At 35.7% G+C, this 27525-nt stretch overlaps 1 protein-coding gene across 2 annotated transcripts; it reads right to left on the minus strand.

The window, feature by feature from the left end:
* Positions 1 to 501: 501 nt before the first annotated feature.
* Positions 502 to 26088, minus strand: LOC115424656 (protein kinase C and casein kinase substrate in neurons protein 2). 2 transcript variants are annotated; one of them, XM_030142031.1, is made up of 10 exons: positions 25877 to 26088; positions 20342 to 20410; positions 7493 to 7649; positions 5865 to 6100; positions 4813 to 4968; positions 3752 to 3927; positions 2887 to 3007; positions 2708 to 2778; positions 2201 to 2280; positions 502 to 2010 (listed from the first exon to the last, which is right to left on the minus strand). In XM_030142031.1, exons 2-10 carry the CDS (start codon positions 20399 to 20401, stop codon positions 1901 to 1903), a joined length of 1167 nt encoding a protein of 388 aa, XP_029997891.1. In that variant the 5' UTR covers positions 20402 to 20410; positions 25877 to 26088; the 3' UTR covers positions 502 to 1900. The 2 variants fall into 2 exon arrangements, with proteins under 2 accessions (XP_029997891.1, XP_029997890.1); XM_030142030.1 differs by lacking the exon at positions 25877 to 26088 and adding an exon at positions 25446 to 25679 and having other exon boundaries at positions 20342 to 20409.
* Between the last annotated feature and the right edge of the window lie 1437 nt (positions 26089 to 27525).

Consider the following 27525-nt stretch of genomic DNA (forward strand, 5'->3'; position numbering starts at 1 on the left):
TCAGCTGTCATCAGGTGAGGAAATTCCTTCCTGGGTGATATCATCATCTCCATTACTGCTGTGGAAAAAAACATTCCTCCATCATCCTGTCGGTCTATGTTTGGTTAAACGGTAATAATATACCAGGATTTATCATTGTACTTACTGCTATAACATGGCTCAAATAAAAACACTTCTCTAGAGTAGTTTATTTGGCTGATAGCCATGACTATGTGTTGATGTCAGACTACCTCTGACTCTGACACTATCACCGACATTAAAAAAAAACAGCATTTGACCTGGATGCATTTCTTTTGGCTTGGGCACAAGACTCAAATGTGAGTAATGTGTTTGTGAGTGTGTGTGACAGATGACATCTCTGCAAATGTAATCGCATCCACAAGTATGACTGCAGGACTGCAAAAGATGATAGTACGCTGATTCACAAACTCACTCAACCATACTCTTTTTCATTTTTTCCCATACCAAGTATAATAAGACATTTTTGATGTTTTTCATGACAGTTTTTAGTTTTTATTTTCAAAAGACAGACAGTTTGCAAAAAAAAAAAAGTGTTCTTGGGGTCAATAGATAGTTTTGACAAATGAAATGAAAACTCAGCAAATACACAAATATTTAAGGAGAATTATGACAAAGGCAAGCTATTACCTTCCTTTGGTAGAGATGCTCTAAAAGACAGGCATCAGACATATAGTAGCAGACAGTTAGATATTACAGACAGACAGGAAAACTATTTGTTCCCCAGTACTTATAACAAAGGAACAGTCTGACATTGTAAGAAATATACATGTTTGACATCAACACAAGAACCTAATGAAGATTTCTTTCTATTGTATTACATCAGTGGCATGTTCTCTGCTTCCCAAAAGACTATCAAAGTTCTACAAGGTTTATAGGTTTGTTGGATTTTGGCACGAGGAAACTAAGCACACACACCATCCATCACACCACCTCCTCACACCATCAAAACTGGAAAAATATACCTTTCATTACTTCCTCCATCGTCTTTTTTTTACACAGTATGTTACTTATATTGCACCACAAGGTGTTGCACTACAAGAAAATATTGAAGCAAAGGCCACAAATTAAAATAGGCCAGCATTTCCTACAGCCAGGTACATTATTTCATGGCTCTGCATACCAATAAATGGATTACTGTACATTTACTAGAGGGACTTAACTACACATTTCTTGCTCTCCCAGTGTAATATTTTAATACCCACATGTCATCCAATCAGTACTGTTTGGAGTCATTCAAGAGAACACTGGAGTCAGATCTATTATGTTTACTGCAGCCAGATCTGACTTATTTGACATCAAACAATGATATTCCTCAAAAACTTTGACTGTTTCTTTAAACCAAACGTCATAAAAGAAATGCGGGTCGTATAGCTATTTAAGCCTACCAAGCTGACTCCACTTGTACAGCTGCTACTAATCATACTCACAGTGTAGCATCACTTTCTTCATATGCTTGTTAAGTTTTGTGAGCGTTTTTTATAACAATGTGTTTCGGTGCGAACACATAATTCATCTTGAGAAAATACCAGTCCTGTAGTGTAACTTCAGCACCAAATAGGTTTTGTACCTTGAAAGTCCAGCATATATATTTTTTAACTTTACATTAAAGCATTGCTTATCATATGGCTTCAATACAAGTGGTCTATGCATACTGTATATATTAAAACATTTGTCAAAATCCTTCAAGAGATTACTCAGCCTGCAGCTTTGAAACTCTCTCTATGCTAAGATGTCAACATTTAGTGCTCATCACTGGTCATTTCTTTGGTTAACAGCTTCTTGGTGTTTACAGCATGTTTTTATGTATCTGACGCTGTAACATTAGCCAGATTGTGACTTCCACAGTGGCCTGAAGTACATGATGTAGCACATACAACAATTAAACCACCTCAACATAGTTGGCTGGGTAAAGTCCTTCCCAACCACCATCCTTCATTCCACGACACCAGCCTTGGTCATCCTCATCTTCAATCTTCAAGAATTCCTCACCTGCAGTAAGAAAGAGCCTTGAAGTTAAAATTAAATAAAAGGGAATTAATTAAATATGTTTGTGCAATGATTTTATTCCTGTAAATAATACAGTGCTCCACACACTCATTTCTAAATAATCCTCCAAAATCCACACCCTGACTTAAAAATTCTATAAGCACTGTTAATAACTTTGCATATGTGTATTTACCTGCTTTAAAGGACAACTCATCTGTCTCCTGGCCAACATAATCATACAAAGCTCTTACTCTCACACCTCCAATCATCGCACTGCAAGAAGAAAAACGACAAGAGGCCAAAAAGAAGAGAGACGTTATGGTTTGCTCAATAAAAACAGAATAGAATAGAATAGAATAGAATAGAATAGAATAGAATAGAATAGAACAGAATAGACTTTATTTGCCATTTGCACAGATACATCGTAGTCTAGGTACACTGGAATTCTTGTGCGTTTCCCTGAGTTACGGAATCCAAAAAAGACATGAACAAAAACAAACAAAACATAAACACAGCTAAAACATATAAAAACAGTTATTGCACAGACAGACACAAATACACACTTGTAAAATAGAGCACTGTGTAAAATAATAATAATGATAATAATAATAATAATAAGTACTGGGAGGAAAAAAAACAAGTTCTTGCACATTTGATTAAAGTACACCAAAGACGTCTCATCTGGAATCAATCTACTCACCTCCTCTCTATTGTTCCTTTCTTTTCCACTTCTTTCTTCCCTTTTTTGGTTTTCTTTTCAGGTGTCCATTCCTACCAACAAATTCAAATAATCTTAGTGCAATACTGCAAAGCCTTGGACCTTCGCACTGCTGTGAAATATACATAAAAGACTGAAGATTAAAGAATTAAATACAGTACCTGAAAGTGAGGCCAGTCAGTGGGCATGCCTGGCCCATGGGTGTTTTTCCACCAGCGAAGGTCCTCTTGCTCATCAATGGCCATCAGTGTGTTGTGGAGCTCATTGTACACAGCCCTTACACTGAAGAATTGGTGGTGAGTTAATTTTAGACAAGAAAATGAGAAACACTGCATGCATATACATATTTTAGTATAAGTCAATGCACAGCTGTATTTCAGTGAATCTCCCTGAAAGAGATTATGAATAAAGGCAGTGCAAATCCGCTGTCTGCTGAAATGCTTTCACCGTCAGCTTCGTTACATCTTATTAAAAACTGAGCTCAACACAGAATAATGGAACCAGTTAACTTTACTTCACAAGACTCATAAGATTTTACAATTCATCGTAAACAGGCTGACATAAAACACCATGTGTAGACAAGGATGATGAATATGGAAAAGGGCTATAACAGCGTGATATTCATTTGAATTTTATTTCCTATTTTCTATTTTCATTCTCATGATTAAGCTATTGTAAAAGTTTATTTAAATTTGTAATTGCCTACAGTTGATTGTAATTCCTGCAGAGCGTTCTAAGTAAAGGGTTAACAAAAAATTAAGTAGATCAATAGTGTATATAATCTCTCTCATCTCTCCAAATATCCCCTTGTGGCCCCAGCGGATTTTATAAAGTAATTAAGCTGAAAAACACGCTTGTGCTGATATGGAATGTAATGGCTTTTAACTCTAGATCAATTATTTATGTCCGGTTAAATATGTCCTGCTACTGATTTTAGCTACACATGAGCATAGAAAATTGGAAATGTATAAAATCTATTACACACACTGTGATCTGTGTCAATGCACACAAAGCTCTGGTGTTCACCTCTCATCGTTGGTAATGTCCAGATGTTTGTGGATGGAGAGGAAGGCCTGTTTGAGGAAGATGATCCTCTTGCGCTCCTCATCTTGTGCTTGGTCAAAGATGGATTCCATCTCTTCCATGTAGCGAGGAGCGTAACGGTTTACCTCCTCCAGGACTTTTTCATAGCGGGCACGAACCTGTGTGCATTAACAAACGTAGCCAATGTTTATATTTCAGTCACATATTAAAACATAGTCTGGAAAGTTGCATTAAATTACCTTAAATCATTTAAACATTGATTTGTATGTTGTTCTGAATGCATAAACTTTTCAATCTCCTATAGAAAGTTAGCTTTCAACATAAACTAGATAGATAGATAGATAGATAGATAGATAGATAGATAGATAGATAGATAGATAGATAGATAGATAGATAGATAGATAGATAGAACGATAGGTAGAACGATAGAACGATAGATAGAACGATAGAACGATAGATAGAACGATAGATAGAACGATAGAACGATAGATAGAACGATAGAACGATAGAACGATAGAACGATAGAACGATAGATAGATAGATAGATAGATAGATAGATAGATAGATAGATAGATAGATAGATAGATAGATAGATAGATAGATAGATAGATAGATAGATAGATAGATAGATAGATAGATAGATATTATTGATCCCAAACTGGGAAATTGCAGAGTAAAGAAATTATGACAAAAACACTAAGCACCTTGTTAGTGCACAAAAAATGAAACCAAACACCAAGAAAACAATATACAGTATTGTTTAATTATAACCAGTTAACATGATGTATTTGATTTTTCTTTCACAACTAACTCTAAATTATTTAATCAGCCACAAGCATGAGCTCAACAGATACATAAAAAACAACCTCAAACAAACAATGACTGAGACTAAAATCTCATCAACAGTTGCATTACCCTTCATATGACTCGTTATGATGTAAGGATGTTATTTTTTACACGCGTCAGTCACTGGCTTTAATGTGACACTGATGGACACTAATTGACCCTGTCAAAAACCAAATTGTCAGATGTATTTTAATTACCTTCTCTGCATCCTGTTGAGCCAGCTCTCTCTCTTCCTGGATTTTTTTCTGTTTGTCAATGGGGACATCTGGGTTTCCCTGAGCGTGGGTCTCCCGTTCCCTGACCGCCTGCTCCTTGCGGCTGACCTTATGGTACGCCCTCCTGGCTTTATCAAGCTGTGGACCAACCAAACCATACTGTTACTGCAGGCTGAAGTAATTCCACACTGGTGGATATATAAGTTATGAGACATTCTGTCTATATGAACTTCATTATAACATCCATTCAAAAGCAATTTTACCTACAGCCACTGATGAAAACTGACATACACCTGATACCCAGAGTAAATTAATTCCTAAAGAGTAGTATATTAGGTTACTAATGGCTAAATATAGACTGTAATAGGTGGCCATTTACGTAATGACTACCCATTTGTGATTGCAGTCCTTTTTTAATATGCATGAAGTATTGATTCACTGGGGTTTTGTGTATGTTTGTAATGCAAATACAAAATTATACTGTTGAAGGCCATCCCTTTGTCCTTGGCTGCTCTCAAATCACAGTAAAACACACACTGAAGTGGCTCATTGTTTTGGATTGCATAAAGAATTACATTAAATGTCAGGGAAAGGTTTCCAGCTCAGCTGTTTTCACTTGGGGTCACTCAAGTTTTGAATTAGCAACTATTTCATCTTGCCACAGAAAACTGTGCAATAGGTAGATTTACAAAAATTAATTAATAGGGCATTGTGGGAAAAGAGTATAATGTGGTACATTTCCTTTACTGAGGGAGGTTGATAACAGGCTGTAATTAATGTATAAGAAAAGTTATTTCAGGCTAATTTAGACAAACTAAGTATCAAATTATATGGAAATAAAAACAAAGCAAAAGAGAAATTTAAATAATAAATAGGAAACACAGTAAACCATTTTGTAATAATTTATTTGTAACTCCACACGGACCATACTATTAATATAATTCTGATTTATTAAATTTGCTTCTTTATAGTTAGCAATTAATTTGATCTATACAACAACAGTATAATCTGGTAGAAAAAAATAAAAATCGGACCTTTTTGAGTCGTTTGGCCCAGGGTTTCTGAGCACGTGTAAAGCCTGTCTCAATGTCTTGGGACTCCTTGAATCCTCCAAATAACTTTTTGTGGAAGCTATCCTTCTGCCAGGTCCGGACTCGATCTCCATCCTCTGAGACAAGGGAGCGACAGATGGAGGCGTGTAAGGAGGCCAACCGGTCAGCGGAGGACAGAAAACACTGCCAAGCTTTCATTAGAGATCCATACAGCGGACCTGAGAAAGAATGATCAGAACAAAGACCAGGGAATCACACACACTGCAGGTCTATTTATAACACAATGAAAGAACAGTGCTGTAATCTGCTTATAATGAGACCGTTTGATAATTTTGTAATGACTGATTCTATCTCGCAAGCTAAATTTTGCTCCCTAATTTTGCTTTGTTTATTTTATTTATTCATATGGCATTTTTCTTATCCAAGTTAAAAAGTGCTTACAAACAGAAAAATGAAACAATAACAACAGTAATACAATTTAAAAACTAATTACACTGACTAAAATTCACATAGAAATGAAAACTTTTCTTTTTTTTTTTGGAAAGATTCATGGCAGTGTAAAAATTTCAATAAAATCAATGAAAAAAATCAATGAACAAGGCATCGATGTAGCAAGGCCATAAATTTTCTTGACCTGGTGATAATTCTAGCAAAAGCAATTTGAACCAAGTGAATGTCCTGAAGTACCTGTGTAGAGGGCAGTGCAGAAACCCAGACAAGAAAAAATGCACAGATGACCTTGTACAATTTATTTACGTTAAAGGAAATAGGAGTGTATTATGTAACACCTTTCCAAGGTCATCAAAATATAGGCCTTTCATTTCTTACATAAAAAAAAATGTTCTGTTGTAGGGATGTAACGATATGAAAATTTCACATCACGATTATTGTGACCAAAATTACCACAGTTATCATTATTATCGTGGTATTATTGAAATTGTGCTCAAAATGTTCAAAAAGTATTTATACACACACTGAAATAATTTAACAAAGTTGTATTTAAAAAAACAAAAAACAAAACAAAACCCAAAAACAAAAAATAATTGGCACAATGCACTTTCTCTTGGCAGAAACATTCAAATATTAACCCCAAATGTTTACTATACCCATGTTTGGTATCTTTTTTTTTTTTCAGCACAACTCCATCTATTTCATCTGCCTTTAATTTTTTTCACTTTAACTTACTATATCAACATAAAAGGACAAAAAACACACAAAAAGTATGAAATCCGATTTGAAAAATGTATATAATTTATTGCATAAATAACACACAGATACTTAACAAACCTTTTCAAAGACTTTAAAAGTGAATATTGGTTCCAAATATTAGGTATAGAAAATTAAAATTGTAATAAATGAAAGCTATACTCAAATATTTGACATAAAAGCAGATCTTTACATTGGCGTTTCTTCCCCTAAAAGTGTGGTAATCATGATAATTAGAATTTAAACGGTAATACTAACTGTTGACAATTTTACCGCAGTTTATCGTTATACCGGTAATCGTTACATCCCTGTTCTGTTGTTGTGCTGTCAGTATGAAACACTGTCATGAAAAAGAAGGCTTTTCCCATATGCCAGCAAAGTGAGACAGCGTTGGAGGTACTCACTGGAGTCGACCACTGGTTTCCACTTGTTGCTCCATTCACTGAGCTGCTGGGCGTACTGCCGCTCCACACGGGCTCTCTCTTGGAAACAGGCCACTATGTCATTACAGGCCTGGAAGGCATCTTCTGTTCGCTTCACGGTGCGCTGATAGTTCCCAGGCTGCCGAGATACAAAGAGAAAGGAACATCTACTATTCATGCAAGATAAACAGGCAGAAAACTTTAATAGGCTCGGATGTTAATTCTCCTTTGTTGGGGGGGGATTAAGAATGTCAGAGGCAGACAATAAACAGTCAGAGTAGTTAAATATCTTCCCCATTTTGATGCCAAAGAGGATAGAAATACACATGTTCACTGTTTGCTTCTGGCAGAGTAAACACAGCTAGTGGGCCATACACTAAATTAGACAAACTAATTTAGAAACTAAACAGCTCAGGCCAGCATGTGACCTCTTCCCTGACTTCCTCCACTCTTCTGCCACTATTAGTGCTACTACTAATGCTGCTACTGCTACTACACTCATCATATTGTTAATCAACCTGAGCATTTTCATTTTGTCCAACAATAGGCGATTATTGTTCTAAATTTGTGTGACTTACTTTACAGATTACACTGGGTTACAAAAAAAATGTTTTTTGCAAGTTGTCTAGGTTTTTTCAACTGAATTCGGACCATTTTGCAGCGCTAAATCCAAAAATTACATCTGTTTTTCTCAATCAGGTCAGGTTTTTTTTGTTAATTTGATTTTGGAAAATCTGATCTTCTCACAAAATGCAATAATTAATACCAAAATAAGATTGGTAAGCACACTTTATGAAACTTGTGACTTGATTCCTGTTAGGTACAATGGTATATTCACCGCAGATGTAGCAGAATACGTCAGGCTTATTTTTGCAAGATCTTCTAGTTGAAGCCATTTCATTCACCTGTAATATTAAAAAAAAACATTAATCATAAATTGGCAAGAGTAAAATCTTCAGAACTCGTTTATTGCAAGAAATATGAAAGAATTTTGTGTCATATGATGTGAAAATGCCCATAAATGTAAGCAAAAATGTTGAAAAGCCAATATGTAGCATAGTTCAGAAAGTTGACCTGATTGAGCAAAATGAATGTGATTTTTGGATTCAGCACACCAAAATTATCCTAAATCAGCTAAAAAAAACTTAAACAATAAATTTGTTGTTGACCAGTGTTATGTATTCCCAATAAAAAAAAAAATCAAATTTAAGTACATTTTCCCAATAATACTTGTAGCATAAAGTAGCAATATTTTGAATGCAGGTCCTTCACTAATGGAGCAATTTTTCCAAGTGGTACAAGTAGATTCAATTAAGTAAACAATCTAGTTGTTCCACACTTCCAAAGTTAAAACCAAAAACGGTATTATTGCTGTAATAATTAATACTTTCTTTATCACTACACTAACACTTTTACACCAACTGCAACAATAAAGCAGGTGACTTTGCACATCAAATAAACAGTTCTTTTTTTAGCTGTAGTCCACTGGAGCCTTTCACTCATCTAATACTGCAGCATGCATTCACAAACATAACACTGGTCAACAACAAATGTATTGTTTAAGTTTTTTGAGCTGATTTAGGATCATTTTGGTGCTGAATCCAAAAATCACCTTAATTTTGCTCAATCAGGCCAACTTTCTAAACTATGCTACATATTGGCTTTTTAACATTTGTGCTTACATTTATGGGCATTTTCACATCATATGATACCAAATTCTTTCATATTTCTTGCAATAAACGAGTTCTGAAGATTTTACTTTTGCCAATTTATGATTAATGTTTTTTTTAATATTACAGGTGAATGAAATGGCTTCGACTAGAAGATCTTGCAAAAATAAGCCTGACGTATTCTGCTACATCTGCAGTGAATACACCATTGTACCTAACAGGAATCAAGTCACAAGTTTCATAAAGTGTGCTTACCAATCTGATTTTGGTATTAAACTTGGTGACCAAGATAAAGTTTGGGTGCCACACATGGTATGCAAGTCATGCACCGAGTATCTGCGTCAGTGGACCAAAGGCAAGAAGAGTTCTCTGAAGTTTGTAACACTTAATAAAAACATCTTGTTAGAAAATGATTTTTTTTCTCTTAAAACCTATTTTGGGTGAGAACTATATGAAAAAACCAACTGATAAAGTCACAAAAATGTAATGAATTTTGTGAGAAGATCAAATTTTTCAAATTCAAATTAGCAAAAAAACCTGACCTGATTGAGAAAAACAGATGTCATTTTTGGATTTAGCGGTGCAAAATGGTCCTAATTCAGTTGAAAAAACCTAGACAACTTGCAAAAAACATTTTTTTGTAACCCAGTGTAATTTATAATATTAATGATTGCTCTGTGCTATTTTGGTGCACCAGTAAATCACACTCGTGGACCAACTATAAAATGTGTAACACAAAACTGTACAGCTAAAAACAACACATCTATTATTAATATCACCGACAGTGTCAGTACTGCTATTCCTACTTCTACTACTGCTGCTATTGGCCTGTACTTGGTTTCATTCTCTAGTCCGTCATAACATATCCAGCTTGTATCCTCATCATCTTGTGACAGCGCTGCAGCCGTCTAATGTCAACTCCCACGTGCTACAAGTGGTACTTACTGGCATTAGCTTTCCTGTGGTAAACAGTAACAGTGTGGGGTGTGGTGAGTCACTGGACATGTGGACAAGGACAGTCTGGCAGTAAAAAGACAAGAGGGCAGCAGAGGCACGGCTCTGAGTATAATAACATATCTGAGGCGAATGTGTTGTTTGTGGATGTGGAATTTGGACATCTCCTTGCAATTTTCCTGGCAGTCAACATCAGCTCCCACTCAGCACTCACTCCAACTCTCTTTTTCACTTTGTGCCTGAGTCTGTCTGTTAGTCGGTGACACATTACGACAGCTGCTTGAATCCGTCTAAACAACATATATATTCATGACTTGGGTTAAATCTTCTGAAACACTGGGCTCTTTATTTTTGTAAACTGTTTACATACTTGAAACAAAAAAAAAGACAAAGTAAAAGGCATGTTCTCATTGTTGACATTTTTAATTGTCAAAGATCTAAATAACTCAGTTCTAGCTCCTGGTGTTCATTCCAGTTCATGGGCATGATTTACTGTGAAAGTTAAATAGATTCGGCTTGCTCTGCTGTCTTACTTGAAGAGTCAATATACTATTTTCCTTATCAGAACCTATATCACATTTATACACTGCAATAAGTGGTGGTAAACTCATCTGATCATAAATGAGCATTAAGTGCATGTAAAAAAAACAGTGTTACAAGTTCTGCATAAACAATAGCAGAATTTTCCATCCAGGACTAACTATTCTTGCCAAAACATGGTTAAAATACAGTTAAAATATGTAGGAATTTTCCATAAACACACTGAATTGGGCTGTGTGATACATTATTATACATGAGAGCATTACAGTTTAAATAGTGAAGCATCAGTATTGTTTTCAGACACTGTTGTTGCTGGAACTACTTTGAATTACTTTATATGTGGTTTACAATGAACTCCAGATAAATCTAAAGCAGGGCTGTCAAACTCATTTTAGTTCAGTTCCACATTCAGCTAAATTTGATCTGCAGTGGGCTGAACCAGTAAAATAATAACAGAATAATATATGAATAATTTCAACTCCAAACTTTTCTCTATATTTTACAGTGAAAAAAGTCAAATTAAACAATGAAAATGTTTACATCTACAAACTGTCCTGTCAAACGATGTTGATAACTTGAACAATCTGAAAGAATAAGTGTAATTTTAACAATATTATGCCTCAGTTTATCATTTCCACATGTTCATTATAACATACAGATCACACTGGATTGACAAATACACAAAACATTTAGTATCAGGCAGAATATTGTTAAAATTGCACAATTTTTCTTAAGACATTTCAGGTGGTTCATATTTGTTCAGATTATTCACATTTTTTGTGAAATTATACTTTGTTTTAGTGTAAATACATGAAAATATTTACATTTTCAAAGAGAGAAATGTGGAGTTGTGAGTATTTATAGATTATTATGATAGAATTTTACTGATCTGACCCACTGGAGATTAAATTGGTCTGCATATGGAACCTGAGCTAAAAGGATTGTTAATTTCTTAATATCTATTTTTTCATTTCACAAATTCATCCAAGGGCCGGACTGGACCCTTCGGCGGGCCAGATTTCGCCCCCGGGCAGCATGTTTGACACCTCTGATCTAAAGGCTCGTTGAATGATTTATGTAAGAAACACAAAGTCCTGATCTCATCTTTTTTGTGAGATCTTGTACGATTTGAAAATGTGATGAAATCAGATAGCACGTTTAAGGTCCAAAATCACTATTTGGTGGAGCTGTTTAAAACTTACATCTGAAATACAACATGTAAAAACATAGAAAGGTTGGAAACCACTTGTTTAATCATTGTGTTGGATTTTAAAAGTCTATTATATTATCCTCTGTGTAGAACCTTGACCTGTAAAGTCTCTAAAGCTGTCAAATAAATGTGCATATTTGTTTTAAATCTATTTCCCTTGAGATGTAAAGTAACACCACTGAGAAAGTTTTCTTAGTTACTTTCTACCACTGTGTACAGTATAGCGAGATGTTTTTACAAAATGGAGCTTTATGCCATTTCAAGCAGACACAGAGTCAAATGTAGCCACGAGCTGCTTCCTGTCCAATCTTTCAGAACTTCAGTTTGTTCCACCACCCTTAACCTGCTTTATAACTGAGGCACTGTTCAGTTATCTGTCTGCTTCACTTCACTCCATCGCCATCAACTAGATCTGCAAATAATCTTCTCCATATCCCCAGCCTCCCTCCGGCATTAGCAAAAGTGTTTTCTTTGTTCATATTGTGTTCACTCAGTCCACTGTTGTGATTCTGAGGCTCCGCTGGGGGTTTGTAATCTCTGGCATCATCTGTGTCATGTTTGCTGAAACTGTTCCAAAGCATCACTTGAGCAGAGTCACCACCAAACATAAAAGTAGGTCATTCTCTAATGATTGGTTAAATATGGCACAAGTGTCCTTTATGAGAAGTAAATATCTCTAAAAACCAGCCATTTAAAACTAAGTTCTTCTTCTTTAATGCATTTAAGCATGTAATTCAATAATGCTTAGAAGATTTGGTAGGATGATATCCAGTTTCTCTGACCAATAAAACTGTGCAGTAATGGAGCTTCAGGTACAGAGTTACTGTTTTAATAAATTGCAGCAACTGCCAGCACCATAAAGCATGATTTTGTTAGATTAAAAATAAAAATCTGCTAAATTGGTAGAATAGAGACATAAATAAACATGGATTTATGGCAAATTGCATGTGCATATTAGGATTTTTTACATGTGATATTAAATGTAGGCCTACTGTGGGTATGTCACACATTTTTCTGTGCTGTATTGTATGAACTCCTTGTATCCTTCACTCTTTATGCTCTGTACATAATGCACATGCACTAAACTGTAGCAGTTATTTATTTATATACTTCAAACTTTGCAGTCAGCGGGTCTCTAATCAAACACTGTAGTCTTTACTCGTAGCTCCATAACAATCGATTAGAATACTACACATCAGTGGCCTTCTGTTTCTGCTGCGCTCCTTCCTGCTTTCATACTCTCTTTGTTACTCTGTTGTGGTCTGCATTGACTCTCCTCACTCGTCTAAGAATTAAACAGAAACAGCTGAGGAATCCAGTTTGAGGCCAACAGCAACGCTGCAGAGACCCACTTGGCAAATTTGTGAGGCAGATGCAAATCCGCTACCAGAGAATATGTCCAAACAACAAAAGGCAGTGTCAAAGAAAATGGTCATGGTCCTCCACTGAAAAATCTGATTTCACATTTAACAGATCATATATCCTAACTATAAAGTGTGACTATAAAGTGCACAGAAAGACTGCTGGGAACCTCCATATCAGAGTAGCACTAGCAAAAACATATGAAGTCACAGTAGCAGAGGCAGCAGAAGTTCATGTGTCCTTTACTCAAGTAGAAGTACAGATACGTGTATAATAAAAAAAAAAAAAAAAAAAAAACTGGTAAAAGCTGAACTATTGATCCGACTTCTTGTAGTAAAAAGACAAAAGGCACAGGCTCTGAAATACACTTAAAGTATGAAAGCAAAAGATGCCTCTGAAGAACATTTCAAAGCTGAACTTCATGTCATATTAGTGTAATTCGAAAAACACCAGCTCACTGTACCTTCAAATACAAAAACACAACAGTGAAGATAATGAACATTAGCTTCACTACAATGTGCAAATCCCTTTCCAACATTAGCAAAAGACTTAAAACATCATGATGCCTTTTCTCTGCAATCCAGTCTCCCTTTCCTGTTTGTTTCAGTTTGTAAATTTTCTAATGGATGATACGGTATTCACTGATGGAACATCTTTTCTCAGTGTTATTGTCCCCTTCATTTAGGTTGGAGCTTGATTTTTTTTGAAGCCATGTGATATAGAAATAAAAATTACTTTCCTGGATGCATGCATTAAAAATATGAGGACCATAAAGATACTGTTATTGTCTGTTAAAACATAGGAAATAAAAATGAGAAATTAGCCTAGTACTCAAGGAAATGTGATACCATAAAACTCTGCATAAATGAAGTAATAAAGTATCTGTACAGTAATAGTAAACTAATGGAAGTTCAAGGGGGTTATATGGAGTTTTGATATTCCACACTTTCAACAGAGGAATGACAGAACGACTCACTACTCCCTATAGTGGTCAGATAAACCATCCGGCCCTTGGGTGGAAATAAAGTCAGTTCATATTTTTACAATCTAATACATTGGCTCATTATTCTGAAAACTCTAATTATCATTTTTGGCCATATTTAAGTATTTTAAAGTCGAAATACTACATGTATCTCCTTTAAACAGCAGTAGTGGCATTGGTAGAAGCAGAAATAGTATAACTCAACTGTCAGATTTTGTATTTATACCATCCTATACTTTGTTTGAGTTATATATAAAGTTTTATTTTCTTGTTTTAAGATAACACTGGTCAACAACAAATTTGTTTAAGTTTTTTGAGCTGATTTAGGATAATTTTGGTGTGCTGAATCCAAAAATCACCTTAATTTTGCTCAATCAGGTCAACTTTCTGAGCTATGCTACATATTGGCTTTTTAACATTTTTGCTTACATTTATGGGCATTTTCACATCATATGATACCAAATTCTTTCATATTTCTTGCAATAAACGAGTTCTGAAGATTTTACTTTTGCCAATTTATGATTAATGTTTTTTTTTAATATTACAGGTGAATGAAATGGCTTCGACTAGAAGATCTTGCAAAAATAAGCCTGACGTATTCTGCTACATCTGCGCTGAATACACCATTGTACCTAACAGGAATCAAGTCACATGTTTCATAAAGTGTGTTTACCAATCTTATTTTGGTATTAATTATTATATTTTGTGAGAAGATCAAATTTTTCAAAATCAAATTAGCAAAAAAAAATACCTGACCTGATTGAGAAAAACAGATGTCATTTTTGGATTTAGCGGTGCAAAATGGTCCGAATTCAGTTGAAAAAACCTAGACAACTTGCAAAAAACATTTTTTTGTAACCCAGTCTAATCTACACACCAGATCATGAGAAACACTATCATGTTCAGGTAAATCCATGCAGTCTTACATTTACAGCAGATTACAGAGCACAAGGATAATATCTAATCAAAGAAATTGGGTGACAGAAACATTTAGTGCCTGGTTATATGGTGTCTTGTTAGTGCTGACATGTCATTAAGTTGTAGTGAATAAAGAGACCAATGTTAACACAAAGGGACCCAGGACTGAGGCCAGAGGGTCACAGCAGTATGGATTAGTATAATTATCCCACTTTTTTACTCGACAGAATGCACCTAATTGCAGTCCTCTTGAATCAGTGATGACTTTGCAAATACAGAACAGAAGAGCTTAAGTTTGCAGTCTAATGACAGACAGCCTTTGAGCATAATGGTGGCAAGATGACACAGACAGGAACTGGCCTGGAAACACATCCAAAACAACAGGAGGCTGCCAAAATTACAGGAGGGGAGAGATGAAAGTGGGGCAGCCCATCGAGGCCAACAGGAGACAAAGCCAACGTTAAAGTGGCAGCACACTCAAATTAAACAGCCCAGCACATCGAACGCTGGAGATGTTTACAGCTTTAAACATGGTGGAAACAAAACTGGGTCTTGTAAAGAGAGGGCGTACAGTATTTGTTCACAAAATGGAAAAGTCAAATAGTACTGTGCTTGCTGCTCGCCTAGAGCAATGAAGATCTGGACCATTTATTAATGAAATAAACCAAGCTAAAATTTGATTTCAGTCTACGGCAGGGGTGTCAAACTCATTTTCTTTCAGGTTCCACATTCAGCCCGATTTGATCTCCAGTGGGTCGGACCAGTCAAATAATAGCATAATAACCTATAAATAATGACAACTCCAAATTTTTGTTTTAGTGTAAAAAAAACCCATTAAATTATGAAAATACTAACTTTTATAAACTATCCAGACAAAAAAGATGTGAATAACCTGAAAAAAAAGGAAATTTCTCAAGAAAAATAAGTGTGATTTTCACAATATTATGCCTCAACTTCTCATTTCTACATGTGCACTATGGATCAGATCTACAGAGACACTAAACTTTTAATAACAGGCAGAAAATTGTTAAAACTGTGCTTAATTTTCTTTAGACATTTCAGGTTGTTCATATTTGTTCAGGTCATTCACATTTTATTGTTACAGGATAGTTTGTAAATGTAAATATTTACATAATTTAACGTTATTTTTTGCATTTTGAAGTTGTCATTATTTATAGGCATAATCTAATATTATTTTGTTTACATCAAACCGAGAAGAAAATTTGGAGTTGTTTTTTTTTTTGTTGTTGTTGGTTCTTCTGCTGTTATTATTTGACTGTAGATCATATTGGTCTGTATGTGGAACCTGAACTAAAATGAGTTCCACAGCTTTGACTGTGGAATTTTTGCACTTTGCAAATTCATCCCTAGGGCCGGATTGGAACCTTTGGCGGGACGCATTTGGCCCCCGGGCCACATGTTTGACACCCATGTTCTGGTGTGTTAGTATTTCTTTTCCATGTATTAGTGAAAGTGCATATGTGTGTCAAATGGATGCATATTTATATGGATTTATGTTTAAGCAGAAGAGCCAGGTTCAAAAACAGCTTCTTCCCATATGCCATAAAACTGCTCAGCTCATAACATTCCCATTTCCTCACCATACGCACCTACACAGGACTGTTACACTATGACCTTATGACGCCTTATTACCATGAGGCATTGTCTCACGTTTTTGGACTGTGCAATATATTTAGATATTCATCCTTATTTATCTTTTTATTCAAAAGTTTTTCTATTTTTATTTCTAATATGTATGTTTATGCATGTTCTCCCCGTGTCTGTGTGGGTTCTCTCCGGGTACTCCAGCTTTCTCCCACCATCCAAAGACATGCACTGATAGGTTAATTGGATAATCTAAATTGCCCATAGGTGTAAATGTAAGAATGATTGTTTGTCTCTATATGTCAACTCTGCGATGAACTGGTGACATGTTCAGGGTGTACCCCGCCTTCGCCCATAAGTAGCTGGGATAGGCTCCAAGCGACCCCCGTGACCCTAGTGAAGATAAAGCAGGTTCAGAAAATGGATGGATGGATGGATGTTTATCCTTTTGTGCATAATACTGTCATTGTTCCTATTGTGCACTGAGCCATTGCATCATAAATTAATTTTGATGCAAATCTTAATGACAAAGTCTGTCTAAGTTAAAGTCTAAGTCTTTAGTGTTTTCTTGTCTGGGTTACCAAACTAACAAAATGGAAAAAAACAATAACTGAATTAACACTAAACACTGTAAGTCTGAAGGTTAGGTTAATTGCATTTAAAAAATTTTTTTAAGTTAAATGTGGTAAACTGTTCCTCAATATTCCTCCCTTAACCTCCCTTTACGAGTCTTTAAGAGTGTTATTGTAGCTGTCATTCCAACGTAAAATTGTGAAATACTCTCTGGACCAGAGTTTGATTTTCTCTGATCTTGGCGACTGTACAAATATGTGCAACAAGGATACGTTGTGAGAGATGAGATGGTACACTGAGGAGTGACTGAGTCATGTGGGTTCCACTGTTGTTCCATTCCAATAGGAGGCTGTTGGCAGAATCTGTCCCATTCATTCCAAAGGGAGATGTGAACATGGATACAGGCGACAAACGATTATTTTATCCTTATAGTAAGTACATTTTGGTCCTGTTTTTAAGGGGTATGGATGAAATTATATTTATAAAGTCCAAATAAAATCATATTACACTGATATCTGGTTACTAGTGTTGTAATCCAGACCACCTAAACTAGGATCCAGTCATAACCGTGTCCAGAATGTATGAGGACAGATGGTTTGTGCACTTCACTAGCTGGCAAATAGCAAACTGGCACCATCAAACATACAGTAAATACATGGGAGGTTAATATTCCCAATGCTGCCAATTCCCCCAGTGGCCACTGGTGGTACTGCTACAACAAAATCCCTGTAGAGCACACATCTGTAAAACTGATGGCAGGACGTCTACAGTTACTAATAAAGTTTCTCCACACATCATCAAAAAGGTCTGGCTGCTTCTCAGCTGAGATAGCAAATACTAAAGAAAAGAAAGGAAGAAGGAACACATCAATTCAGAACCTTTTAAAGTTCTCTAAAATCTATAAAAAAGACAAAGCAGTGTTTAACCCGTGAAGACCCAAACGTCCACCATCAACCAAAACCATCTACTGATCTAAACTGTTTAATACCTGTTGATCCATTAATCCTATCAATACATGTAAATAATAAGTGTACAACACAGTTCATCATCTTTTCATGGTCATCAAATATGACCCATCTGGACGTTCAGAGGCTCTGTAGTTACCATGGAAACACAGTCATCTTCTACAACAGGGGTGTCAAACTCATTTTCTTCCAGGGGCCACATTCAGCCCAATTTGATCTGAAGTTGGCTGGACCAGTCGAATAATAGCATGATAACCAATAAATAATGACAATTCCAAATTGTTTTAGTGCAAAAAATGACATTCAGTTATGCCAATATTGACGTTTACAAACTATCTAAAAAAAAATGATGTGAATAACCTGAAGAAAATGAAATTTGTTATGAAATATAAGTACAATTTTATCAATATTATGCCTGATTTATCATTTATACATATGCATTACAGATCAGATCTACAAGGGCAGAAAACATTTAGTAACATGAAGAAAATTGTTAAAATTGCACTTAACTTTCTTTACACATCTCAGGGTGTTCATATTTGTTCAGGTTATTCACATTTTATTGTTAAAGGATAGTTTGTTAATGTAAACATTTTCATAATTTAATGTTTTTTTGCACTAAATCAAAGAGAAAAATTGATGTTGTCATTATTTATAGGTTATTATGATATTATTTTTGAGTTCGATGTCCTTACTTGCGCTCTGCAAATTCATCCTGCGGGCCGGACTGGAACTTTTGGCGGGCCGGTTTTGGTCCCCGGGCCACATGTTTGACACCTGTGTTCAACAACTTTGATTCACCAGTAAAACCCATGGAGCTGGATCAATGACAGTGGATGGAGACTCTTGGTTTATATTCAGTTAATGATAGATTTTACTTAAAAAGTCACTTTTTCTTCAGTTTTCTCTCTTTTTTAATATAACCCTCAACTTTAATCTCATTTTTTATGAACATGTACATGATCAGTGAATTAAATATAGGAAAATACCTGATTTACACTGATAAAATACAAAATACAGAGGATAATATTTTAAATAAGCAGTGATGAATCACTTAAGAAAGGTTAGATATAGAGAAATTTTCATTTGGGAATTGACACAAAAGTACTGTTGGGTCTTTATGGGTAAGTTTGGTTGCACATGAAAAGGTTCTTAACTTGTCAGTGTGCTCCAGCTGCCTTTCTTTACATTACAGTAAAATTATTCATTTATAGTTTTAGTTTTTTTTATAGCATATGTCTATAACCTTCTGAAATAGATATAAATATTAAATAAAAAAACAGTTGTGTTGAAAGGTGGGAGGAGCCAATAGGCTCCACAATTCTGCATATTATGAGTTTCAGTCAAAAAGGAAGTAAAAGTAAACGCAGGAGGAGTGTTTTCTGCGCATATACAGTAGCGAGAGGTCCTTAAGTTCATAGAAAACATTCATTCTAAGGCTAAACAAAAACTGCTTCATCTGTGTTGACTATTACAAGCATCTACTCCCAACCAGAGTATTTCACACTGGTCTTTTAATTCAGTTCCCTCATTTTCCATCTGTTTTACTTCATTCTGCAGTCTTTGGCAAATTCCTGAAGTATGACACTTAGAAATTTCACAACATGGGGTCCAAGGAGAATGAATATTTCACAATGAAAATATCCCAGTTGTACATTAAAAAAGAAAAAAAAATGTGTTGTAGATGAGCAATGATGCTGTTGTGAAAAAAAAAAAAAACATGTCCTTGATCTCTGGAGACATTGTTTGTCTGGTATACAGTCTATTTTATCAAGCAAATACAGAATCAAATACATATTAGACTAAATAAAAGATATTTCTGAATGTACAGTTTTGGGATTTACGCTGGTTACTTTTCACATTTGGACAGTGAATGCACAGCCTTGTTTACACTGATCCATATCCTGAAAGAAAAACTGTTGAGTCTGTTTTGACTGGAAGGTCACAGAGACTGGAGAGACTAAAAGGAAAGATATCTCGTCTATCAGTCCTTTCACGGGGCCTCACTCACACTCTCAGACTTAGAGTACACACACAATCACATGACCTTACCATCCAGAAGCTCCGATTATTTGCATCCTCGGGGTTGTTTTCAGACGGCAGCGTCGACATCCTGATCTCTGAGGGAGTAAGGAACATGGAATTACTCAGATGATAGTATCGCTCAGCTTTTTAATCGGCACACTGACCTTTCTTTAATCGGCTTCTATGTTTAACTAATGAAAGCTTTGGGGTTTAGTCGCTGTGATATGAACAATACAAAGTTGAGTAATATATATATATTTTTTAAATGAAACTTCTTTGAGGGACATTATCAAGTCAGATGGAGATCAGTTAAATTTCAATTCCGCAGAAATGATTCCAGTATGAAAAACTAATAAGAATGACATTAAATATATATTTTACTTTCACTCAGTGACAGTTTTATCAAATGGTGAAGGAAATATTTACGTCCTAGTCTTGAGTTTAATCATTAGTTCCCTGCTTAGGTAAACATTTTAATGTCAAAGTATTAATGGCAAAACATACGTTGTAGCTCCTTTACTTTATAAATTTGGGGAAAAAAATCTTTTCAGTTTTCAGCTCCTGATGCCTGGAACTAGCTTCAGTCTGAGCTCCATCTGCAATCTCCATCTGACTCCTTTGACTTCCTTTGAAAGAGAGCATTAAAACTCTGGAATCTAGACTGTTGGTCTGTAAATGTTTTGACTGATTGTTGATGTTTTTATCTGGGTTTGCAAATGCTTTTACTATTGTGAAACTGTAATGATATGACTGTATCACTGGCGTCTTGGCCCTTGAAAAAGAGATCCGCCATCTCAATGGGACAAAGCTGGTTAACCCTATAACGTATCATATTTGATACATGAGTTTTGAAGTCCTCTATATGATCAGTGTGATACTTTTTTTCTTGAAAAACCTGATGTATACAATTAGATACATGTAATACACAGATAATCCATCAGGGGGAGGAATTCATTCACCAGAGGCCTTTCCAGTGACACTACAAGACTGTCATTAATGAGGAAGGAGGAAAAACTTTGCCAATTTTGAAAAGGAATTACCAATTTGTTAGACATTTAAAAATAATAATAATATTTGAGCACTGAGACCCGATATATCAATATGATACAAATTTGAAACTCATACATGGAATCTGATATTTGAAAAACATTTTTTTGGGTTGTTCAGAGGACCAATAAAGGCTCCAGTTTCAAAGAACTGGAATTTTCTGTCAGTGATTTAAGGTTCAGGCTTTACAGGGTTAAATAAAGGTTAAATAAAATTTAAAAAAAATACTCTGTGTATGTCTGTGTGAGTGTGAGTGTGTATTCATATTCTTGTCGCATTATTAATGTGGATACTCCATTTTACTGCTGTTGACATTTCAAGTCGAACTTAACCTCTAAACAGTCAACTTTTGAACTTTTGATGAAGAACAGGCCTGTTTTCAGCTTTGTGACAATGTGTGTTCCAATGAATCAAAGAGTGTTTTAAGAGTTAATTTATCTTAATTCAACCCATGACGGAAACACTTCAGTTTATCAGAAACAATAAAAACTGCAATCTGAAGAAACTGAAGCTGTCAGACAAATGTAGTGATATAAAAGATGAACAGAACACGAAATACACAAATAAAATAGTAACTCAGACTTCTATAAAGTATGATAATTTAGGATATGCTGGTATAATCCACCACTGGTCACAGACTAGAGCGTTACTAAAACCACATCATCTCTGATATGAAAGGTTTGATTTCCCCTCAGATAAATGGCTTGTACAAATAAGTGTGTACAGCTGCTGTAACATGTCAGAGGTCCTGTAAACCCATTGCAGGGTTTGATTTTCTGTTGGAAGTCGATGTGTACAGTAAATTTGAACCAGACGGCGTACAGTAAATCGAGGTCTCACAGGCTACGTGTAAGCAGTGAGTATCCTCTCCCAGCATTCCCAGCGTTGAAACATGAGCGATGCTAAAATAAACAGGGGGTAAAGGTCAACACATCTTATTAATGAAACTCAATTTTCCCTCATGTTAGAGCAGTGGTTCTGAATCTTTTTTGGCTCATGACCCCATTTTAACATCACAAATTTTTGGCAACCCCAGACATTCAAAATGGAGACTTTTTTTTGGGGGCTAAAATTAATTTGTTTTTGATCATGTAATAGTTTGCTATACTATGTTGCAAATAAAAGTTAATTTTAGGTGACATTTAGTCAATATAATGTATGTTATTATGGATGGAGGCAGTAAAGGCAGGTGTAGATTACTGCAACATTATACATTCTTTGTTTGTTCATTAAAGATCAAAACGAAAGTGGGCTAAAATAAAAGGTGGAATTAAATAATTTTACCTCTTTTTATGAAATGATTGTGATAATGTGATTTACTCTGGATAGATAATGTATAAGTGGGACTCAGAATGTAATCATTGCAATGGAGCTGAAACGATTAATCGTCTCAAAGTGATCAATAAAAAATCATTCAACCACAATTCTCCTGAATCAAAGCTTTGTTTCCTTCATTTCTCTGCTGTTAAACATTGGTTTCACTTGGACGCTTATTGTGACGAACAAAGAAGTTTCATTTCAGGAAAACTGCAGTAGAATATTTCCCTTCAATCAATTCGAGTCGATTAATTGAATCGTGAATTTTTCCATTCACCTCAAGCACCTAATCGATGAATCGTTTCAGCTCTAATTTACAAGGCTGCAAATTAATACTGAACAAACAATAACTCAAACTATGAATTATGAAAGAGCTGCAGCGTCTGAAACCGACCACAATGAACATTTGACAGATAAACAGAACCACAGTGCTGCAGTTTCAGCTTCACACTTTGTCATGTCTTTTATGGATTGTGATTGTCTCTCTCAACTCACCATATATTTTTTATTAGTACATTTTTGTTTTTAATTTTTATTAATTACTAGAAATTTCAGGCGACCCCATTGGAATTCCCGATCCCAAGGTTGAAAAACACTGTGTTAGAGTGTCGTATTTGTGAAAAGCCGAACAAACTAACAAGAAACTAAAACGCACTGTCTTTAATTTTTGATCGTTGCTTTACAGCCGTGTGGTTTCTATTTCCGTGAAGAAAACTTTTGCACTTAAATATTTCAGCGCGCAGCAGTTTTGCCTCCTGGTATTTTCAGTCCTCCATACACCCAGAGCTGAACTCCACCCAAACGCATCGTTGCCGTCTCGCCTGTTTTTCCGCCCTGCAGCCATCTCTTTCTCTCTGTCTGTTAAGCGCACAATCAGATTCAATGATTCTCCTCCACATCCTGCTGTTCACAAGGCATCACATGCTCCTCTCAGATCAGAACGCCATGATGCTTCCTCTGTCATACCCCCGCCTCAGAGGTCTGGAGGATTACACAACCCCAGATCCGCAGGTCACAAAAATAATGACTGGCCTCCCTCATAACCCACGACCTCCTCTTCCTGTCCCCTCGATGGTGTACTTTCCTTGGGGGAAAACTGCATCCGAATTTTCAGAGGAACATGGGGGTGGGGGTAGCTGAACTGTCCTTAACAAAAATACAATAATGAGCATGTTTAATGACGTAATTGTGCTTCGGACTGACTTTTAGAGATTTTACAGCTTTAGTTCAGGGGCCACATATAGCTTAATATGATCTAAAGTGGGCTGGACCAGTAAAATATTATAAATAATAGAATAAGAACTTATAAATAATGTCAACTCCAAAGTTTTTTTTCTCTGTTTTTGAGTGAAAAAAGTCAAATTCTGTAATGAAAATGTTTACATCTACGAACCGTACTTGAACATGACATGAACGAATATGAACCTGAAAATTCGTAAGAAAAATCAGTGCAATTTTAACAATATTACACCTTAGTTTATCATTTATACATGTGAATCACAACTTACAGATCACAGTGGATCTACAAATGCACAAAACATTTAGTAACAGGCAGAATATTGGTACAATTCCACATGCTTCTCTTAAGAAATTTCAGGTTATTCACATTTTTTTGCAAAAGGCTAGTCTGTAAATGTAAACATTTTTGTGTAATTTAACTTTTTTTACACTAAAATAAAGAGAAAAATTTGTAGTTTTCATTATTTATAGGTTATTATGATAGTATTTTACTGGTTCTGACCCACTTGAGATTGAACTGACCTAAAAAGATTTGAACATCCTTGATTGTTAATATCGTCAGTGTAATGTTTGATTTCACAAATTCATCAAACAGGCCAAACAGGACCCTTTGGCGGGCTGGTTTTGGCCCCTGGGCCGCATGTTTGACACCTGTGCTCTAAATACATAAAAAAAACATTGAAGAACTTTCCATCTACTAGCTTAGATATGACCTTCTTGTATGTCTCTCAATAAGGATTTCATGCTCTTTATACACATTAATTTTTGGCGTATGTGAAAGAGAAAGTATGTTACAAGGCTCCAAATCTACTGGCAAAGATTTCACAGTTTTTATATTTGGTTTAATCCATTCAGATCCAAACATTCACTGGTGACCAAAACCATCTACTGATCTAAAGTGTTTAATCCACTAATTTTATCAATACATGCAAATAATTGGTATAAAATTCAGTTTTTCATCTTTTCATGGTCATCAGATATGACCCTTTTGGACAGTCAGAGGCTCCGTAGTTACCGTGGAAACACTGTTATCTTCTACAGCATTGATTCACCAGTAAAACCCATGGAGTTAGACAAAACACAGTGATTGGAGACACTTGGTTTATGTTACAATATTGATATCTTTGTTTAAAAAGTCACTTTTTCTTCAGTTTTCCCTGTTTCTGATAGAATAAGATTTGAGTTTTCATGAACATCTACATTAAATGTATATTAAACATAGGAAAACACATGATTTACAGTAAAAAATGCTAAATACAGAGGATACTATTATAATAAATGGTGATAAATCATTTAAGAAAGGTTAAACAGAGAGAAATATTCATTTGGGAACTGACACATAAGCACCACTGGGTCTTTATGAGTTACATACCTAAGATTTTCAGAACATTTAGATATATATTCTTGAAAAAATACAGCTTATATTGCAGCTAGAAAACTTAGAGGCCTCCTGTTTTTAGCAATAACTCAAAAAATGTTGAAGTTGCTGTGATATTTTTCACTTTAAAGACAGAATAATGTAACTTACCACCTACAGGCCCAGATCTTATTCCACCATGGGTCCCCCAGACTTTTTTTTATAATCTCTTGGCAGGTCAGACAGGAAATTTCTTCCCCAGTTTTTAAAAATCCCCCAGTCCAGTGAATGTCTGAGTCTTTCCAACCATAACTCTGACTTAACTTCTTAAAACGTTGCTACAACTTTCTAAAAGTGAGGCTCATTACAGTCACTAAACGCCCAAATGGAGGTTCCAGACCCGCAGCTTTTCCCCCTGTATCCTGCTACCCCCTCTGGCACACACTCTCACTCCTCCCCCTGTCCTCGTTTCATCTGTCACACATAACTCAACACACTGCATAGAGGAAATATATAGTAACAAATGAACACACAGAGCAGAAATAGGAGCTCGATCACTCCATCAGATCTCCACCGTACAGAAGGTTAGGAGTCTCTTACCTCCTGAACGTTGGGGCCCTCACTGCTTCAACCCTCTTTTCTTCTTCTTTTCTGTTTGTCAGGGGTTTTCTATCCAGTTTCTGTGCAGACGCTCAGGCTGTGTTTCTCTCTGTTTCGTCTTCCTCTTCAATCTATCCAACTTTGATTTTCCACTCGTCATGTGGACAGTGCTGCTCCTGCTCTTCCCCTTTCTTTGGCCCACTGTTTGTGTCAGATGAGTTGGCTTCTTTTTTTTTTTCCCTCCTTCTCTTCCCTCTCACCCTCCCTCATTCCCTCCCAGTCTCTCTCTCTCTCTCTCTCTCAAAAACAGCTGCTGGAAACTTATTCTCTTGTTCTTTGTACTTTACCACTCATCTGTGATTGTCTTTTTTTTCCTTGTGTCTTTTTCATTTTCCTGCTCAGATTAATGTCAGTGAAGTGTTATTTTTTTAATGTGTGTCTACATAAGCCAATTGTTGAGTCATCTAAACAGATCCTGTGTATGTGTGTGTAGTTACAGTAATAAACCGTTTAACAGCGTTCTGCCTTTTTACAAAGAAGCACAAACCAGCATGACCAGATAAGGGAAACTCCATCCCTCTGTGCGTGTCTTTATACCCCCTCTTTGCTCCCCACCACATTCCCTGGGGATAGTTTAGTAGGCCGGCCTCCCTCCACAGCTGGAGGAGACATCCGGTGTGTTTTTGTGTGCATGTGCATGTGTGTTGGGTTAAGACCAGAAATTCTTTGAAGTCAAAAGCCCCTAAAGAAGAACTGTTCTCACTCACATACCCCACTCTCTGTGACATAACGCCTCATACTATGCTGAACTCGTGGACGTCTGCTTTGCCAGAACATGTCATGTAAATAACTAGACAACTGTCATGTGTTGCAATGCTCACAGCCAGCTGCAACCTGCTCTTAAGAAACAGCAATCCTATGTGAGTAATCCTATAATCAGATCTAGAAAGATAGCAGACAGATACGGTGGCTCATCCTGTAATTAAAATGATAATAGTTATAGTAGACAGACGACGTCAACAAGTGGAATAAGGTTCCTGTTAGGTTTACACTAGCGTCTGCTCCGACAATGATCTACTTATAGTCCGTTTTTCTAATTAAAGATAATAAAAGAATCCTGAAATGGTTCACCTAAGTGGACGTGTTGTCATTTAAAAAAAAAAAGATGGTTTATGTTTGAATGAATGGGTAATTTGTGTCATAAAAACATTATACATTCTTTGTTTGTTCATTAAAGAGCAAAACAAAAGTGGGCAAAAATAAAAAGTGGAATTAAATAATTTTACCTCTTTTTATGAAATGATTGTGATAATGTGATTTACTCTGGATAGATAATGTATAAGTGGGACTCAGAATGGAATCATTGCACCTGGTCAGAGGTTATTACTGTGTGTAAAAAGGAATTAAAAGAACAATGATTCTGAAAACAAAATTATTCCAACTTTATGGGCAACAGTGAATTTACACCTTGTTTCAATGTGACCCTACATTATTTGGCGTGACTTAAGTTTTACTTTTGAATGCTTTGGCCTGACAGTTTCAGGTTAAAGAGTCTAAATATAAAATGAGAACATCTACTGGTCAGACAAAGTGACACAGAAAGATTAAATCATTTTAAATAATGAATAGTGAGTCACGAGTGTGTGAGTAA

The sequence above is a fragment of the Sphaeramia orbicularis genome, chromosome 8 (genome assembly GCF_902148855.1).
Source record: "Sphaeramia orbicularis chromosome 8, fSphaOr1.1, whole genome shotgun sequence".
Lineage (NCBI taxonomy): Eukaryota > Metazoa > Chordata > Actinopteri > Kurtiformes > Apogonidae > Sphaeramia > Sphaeramia orbicularis.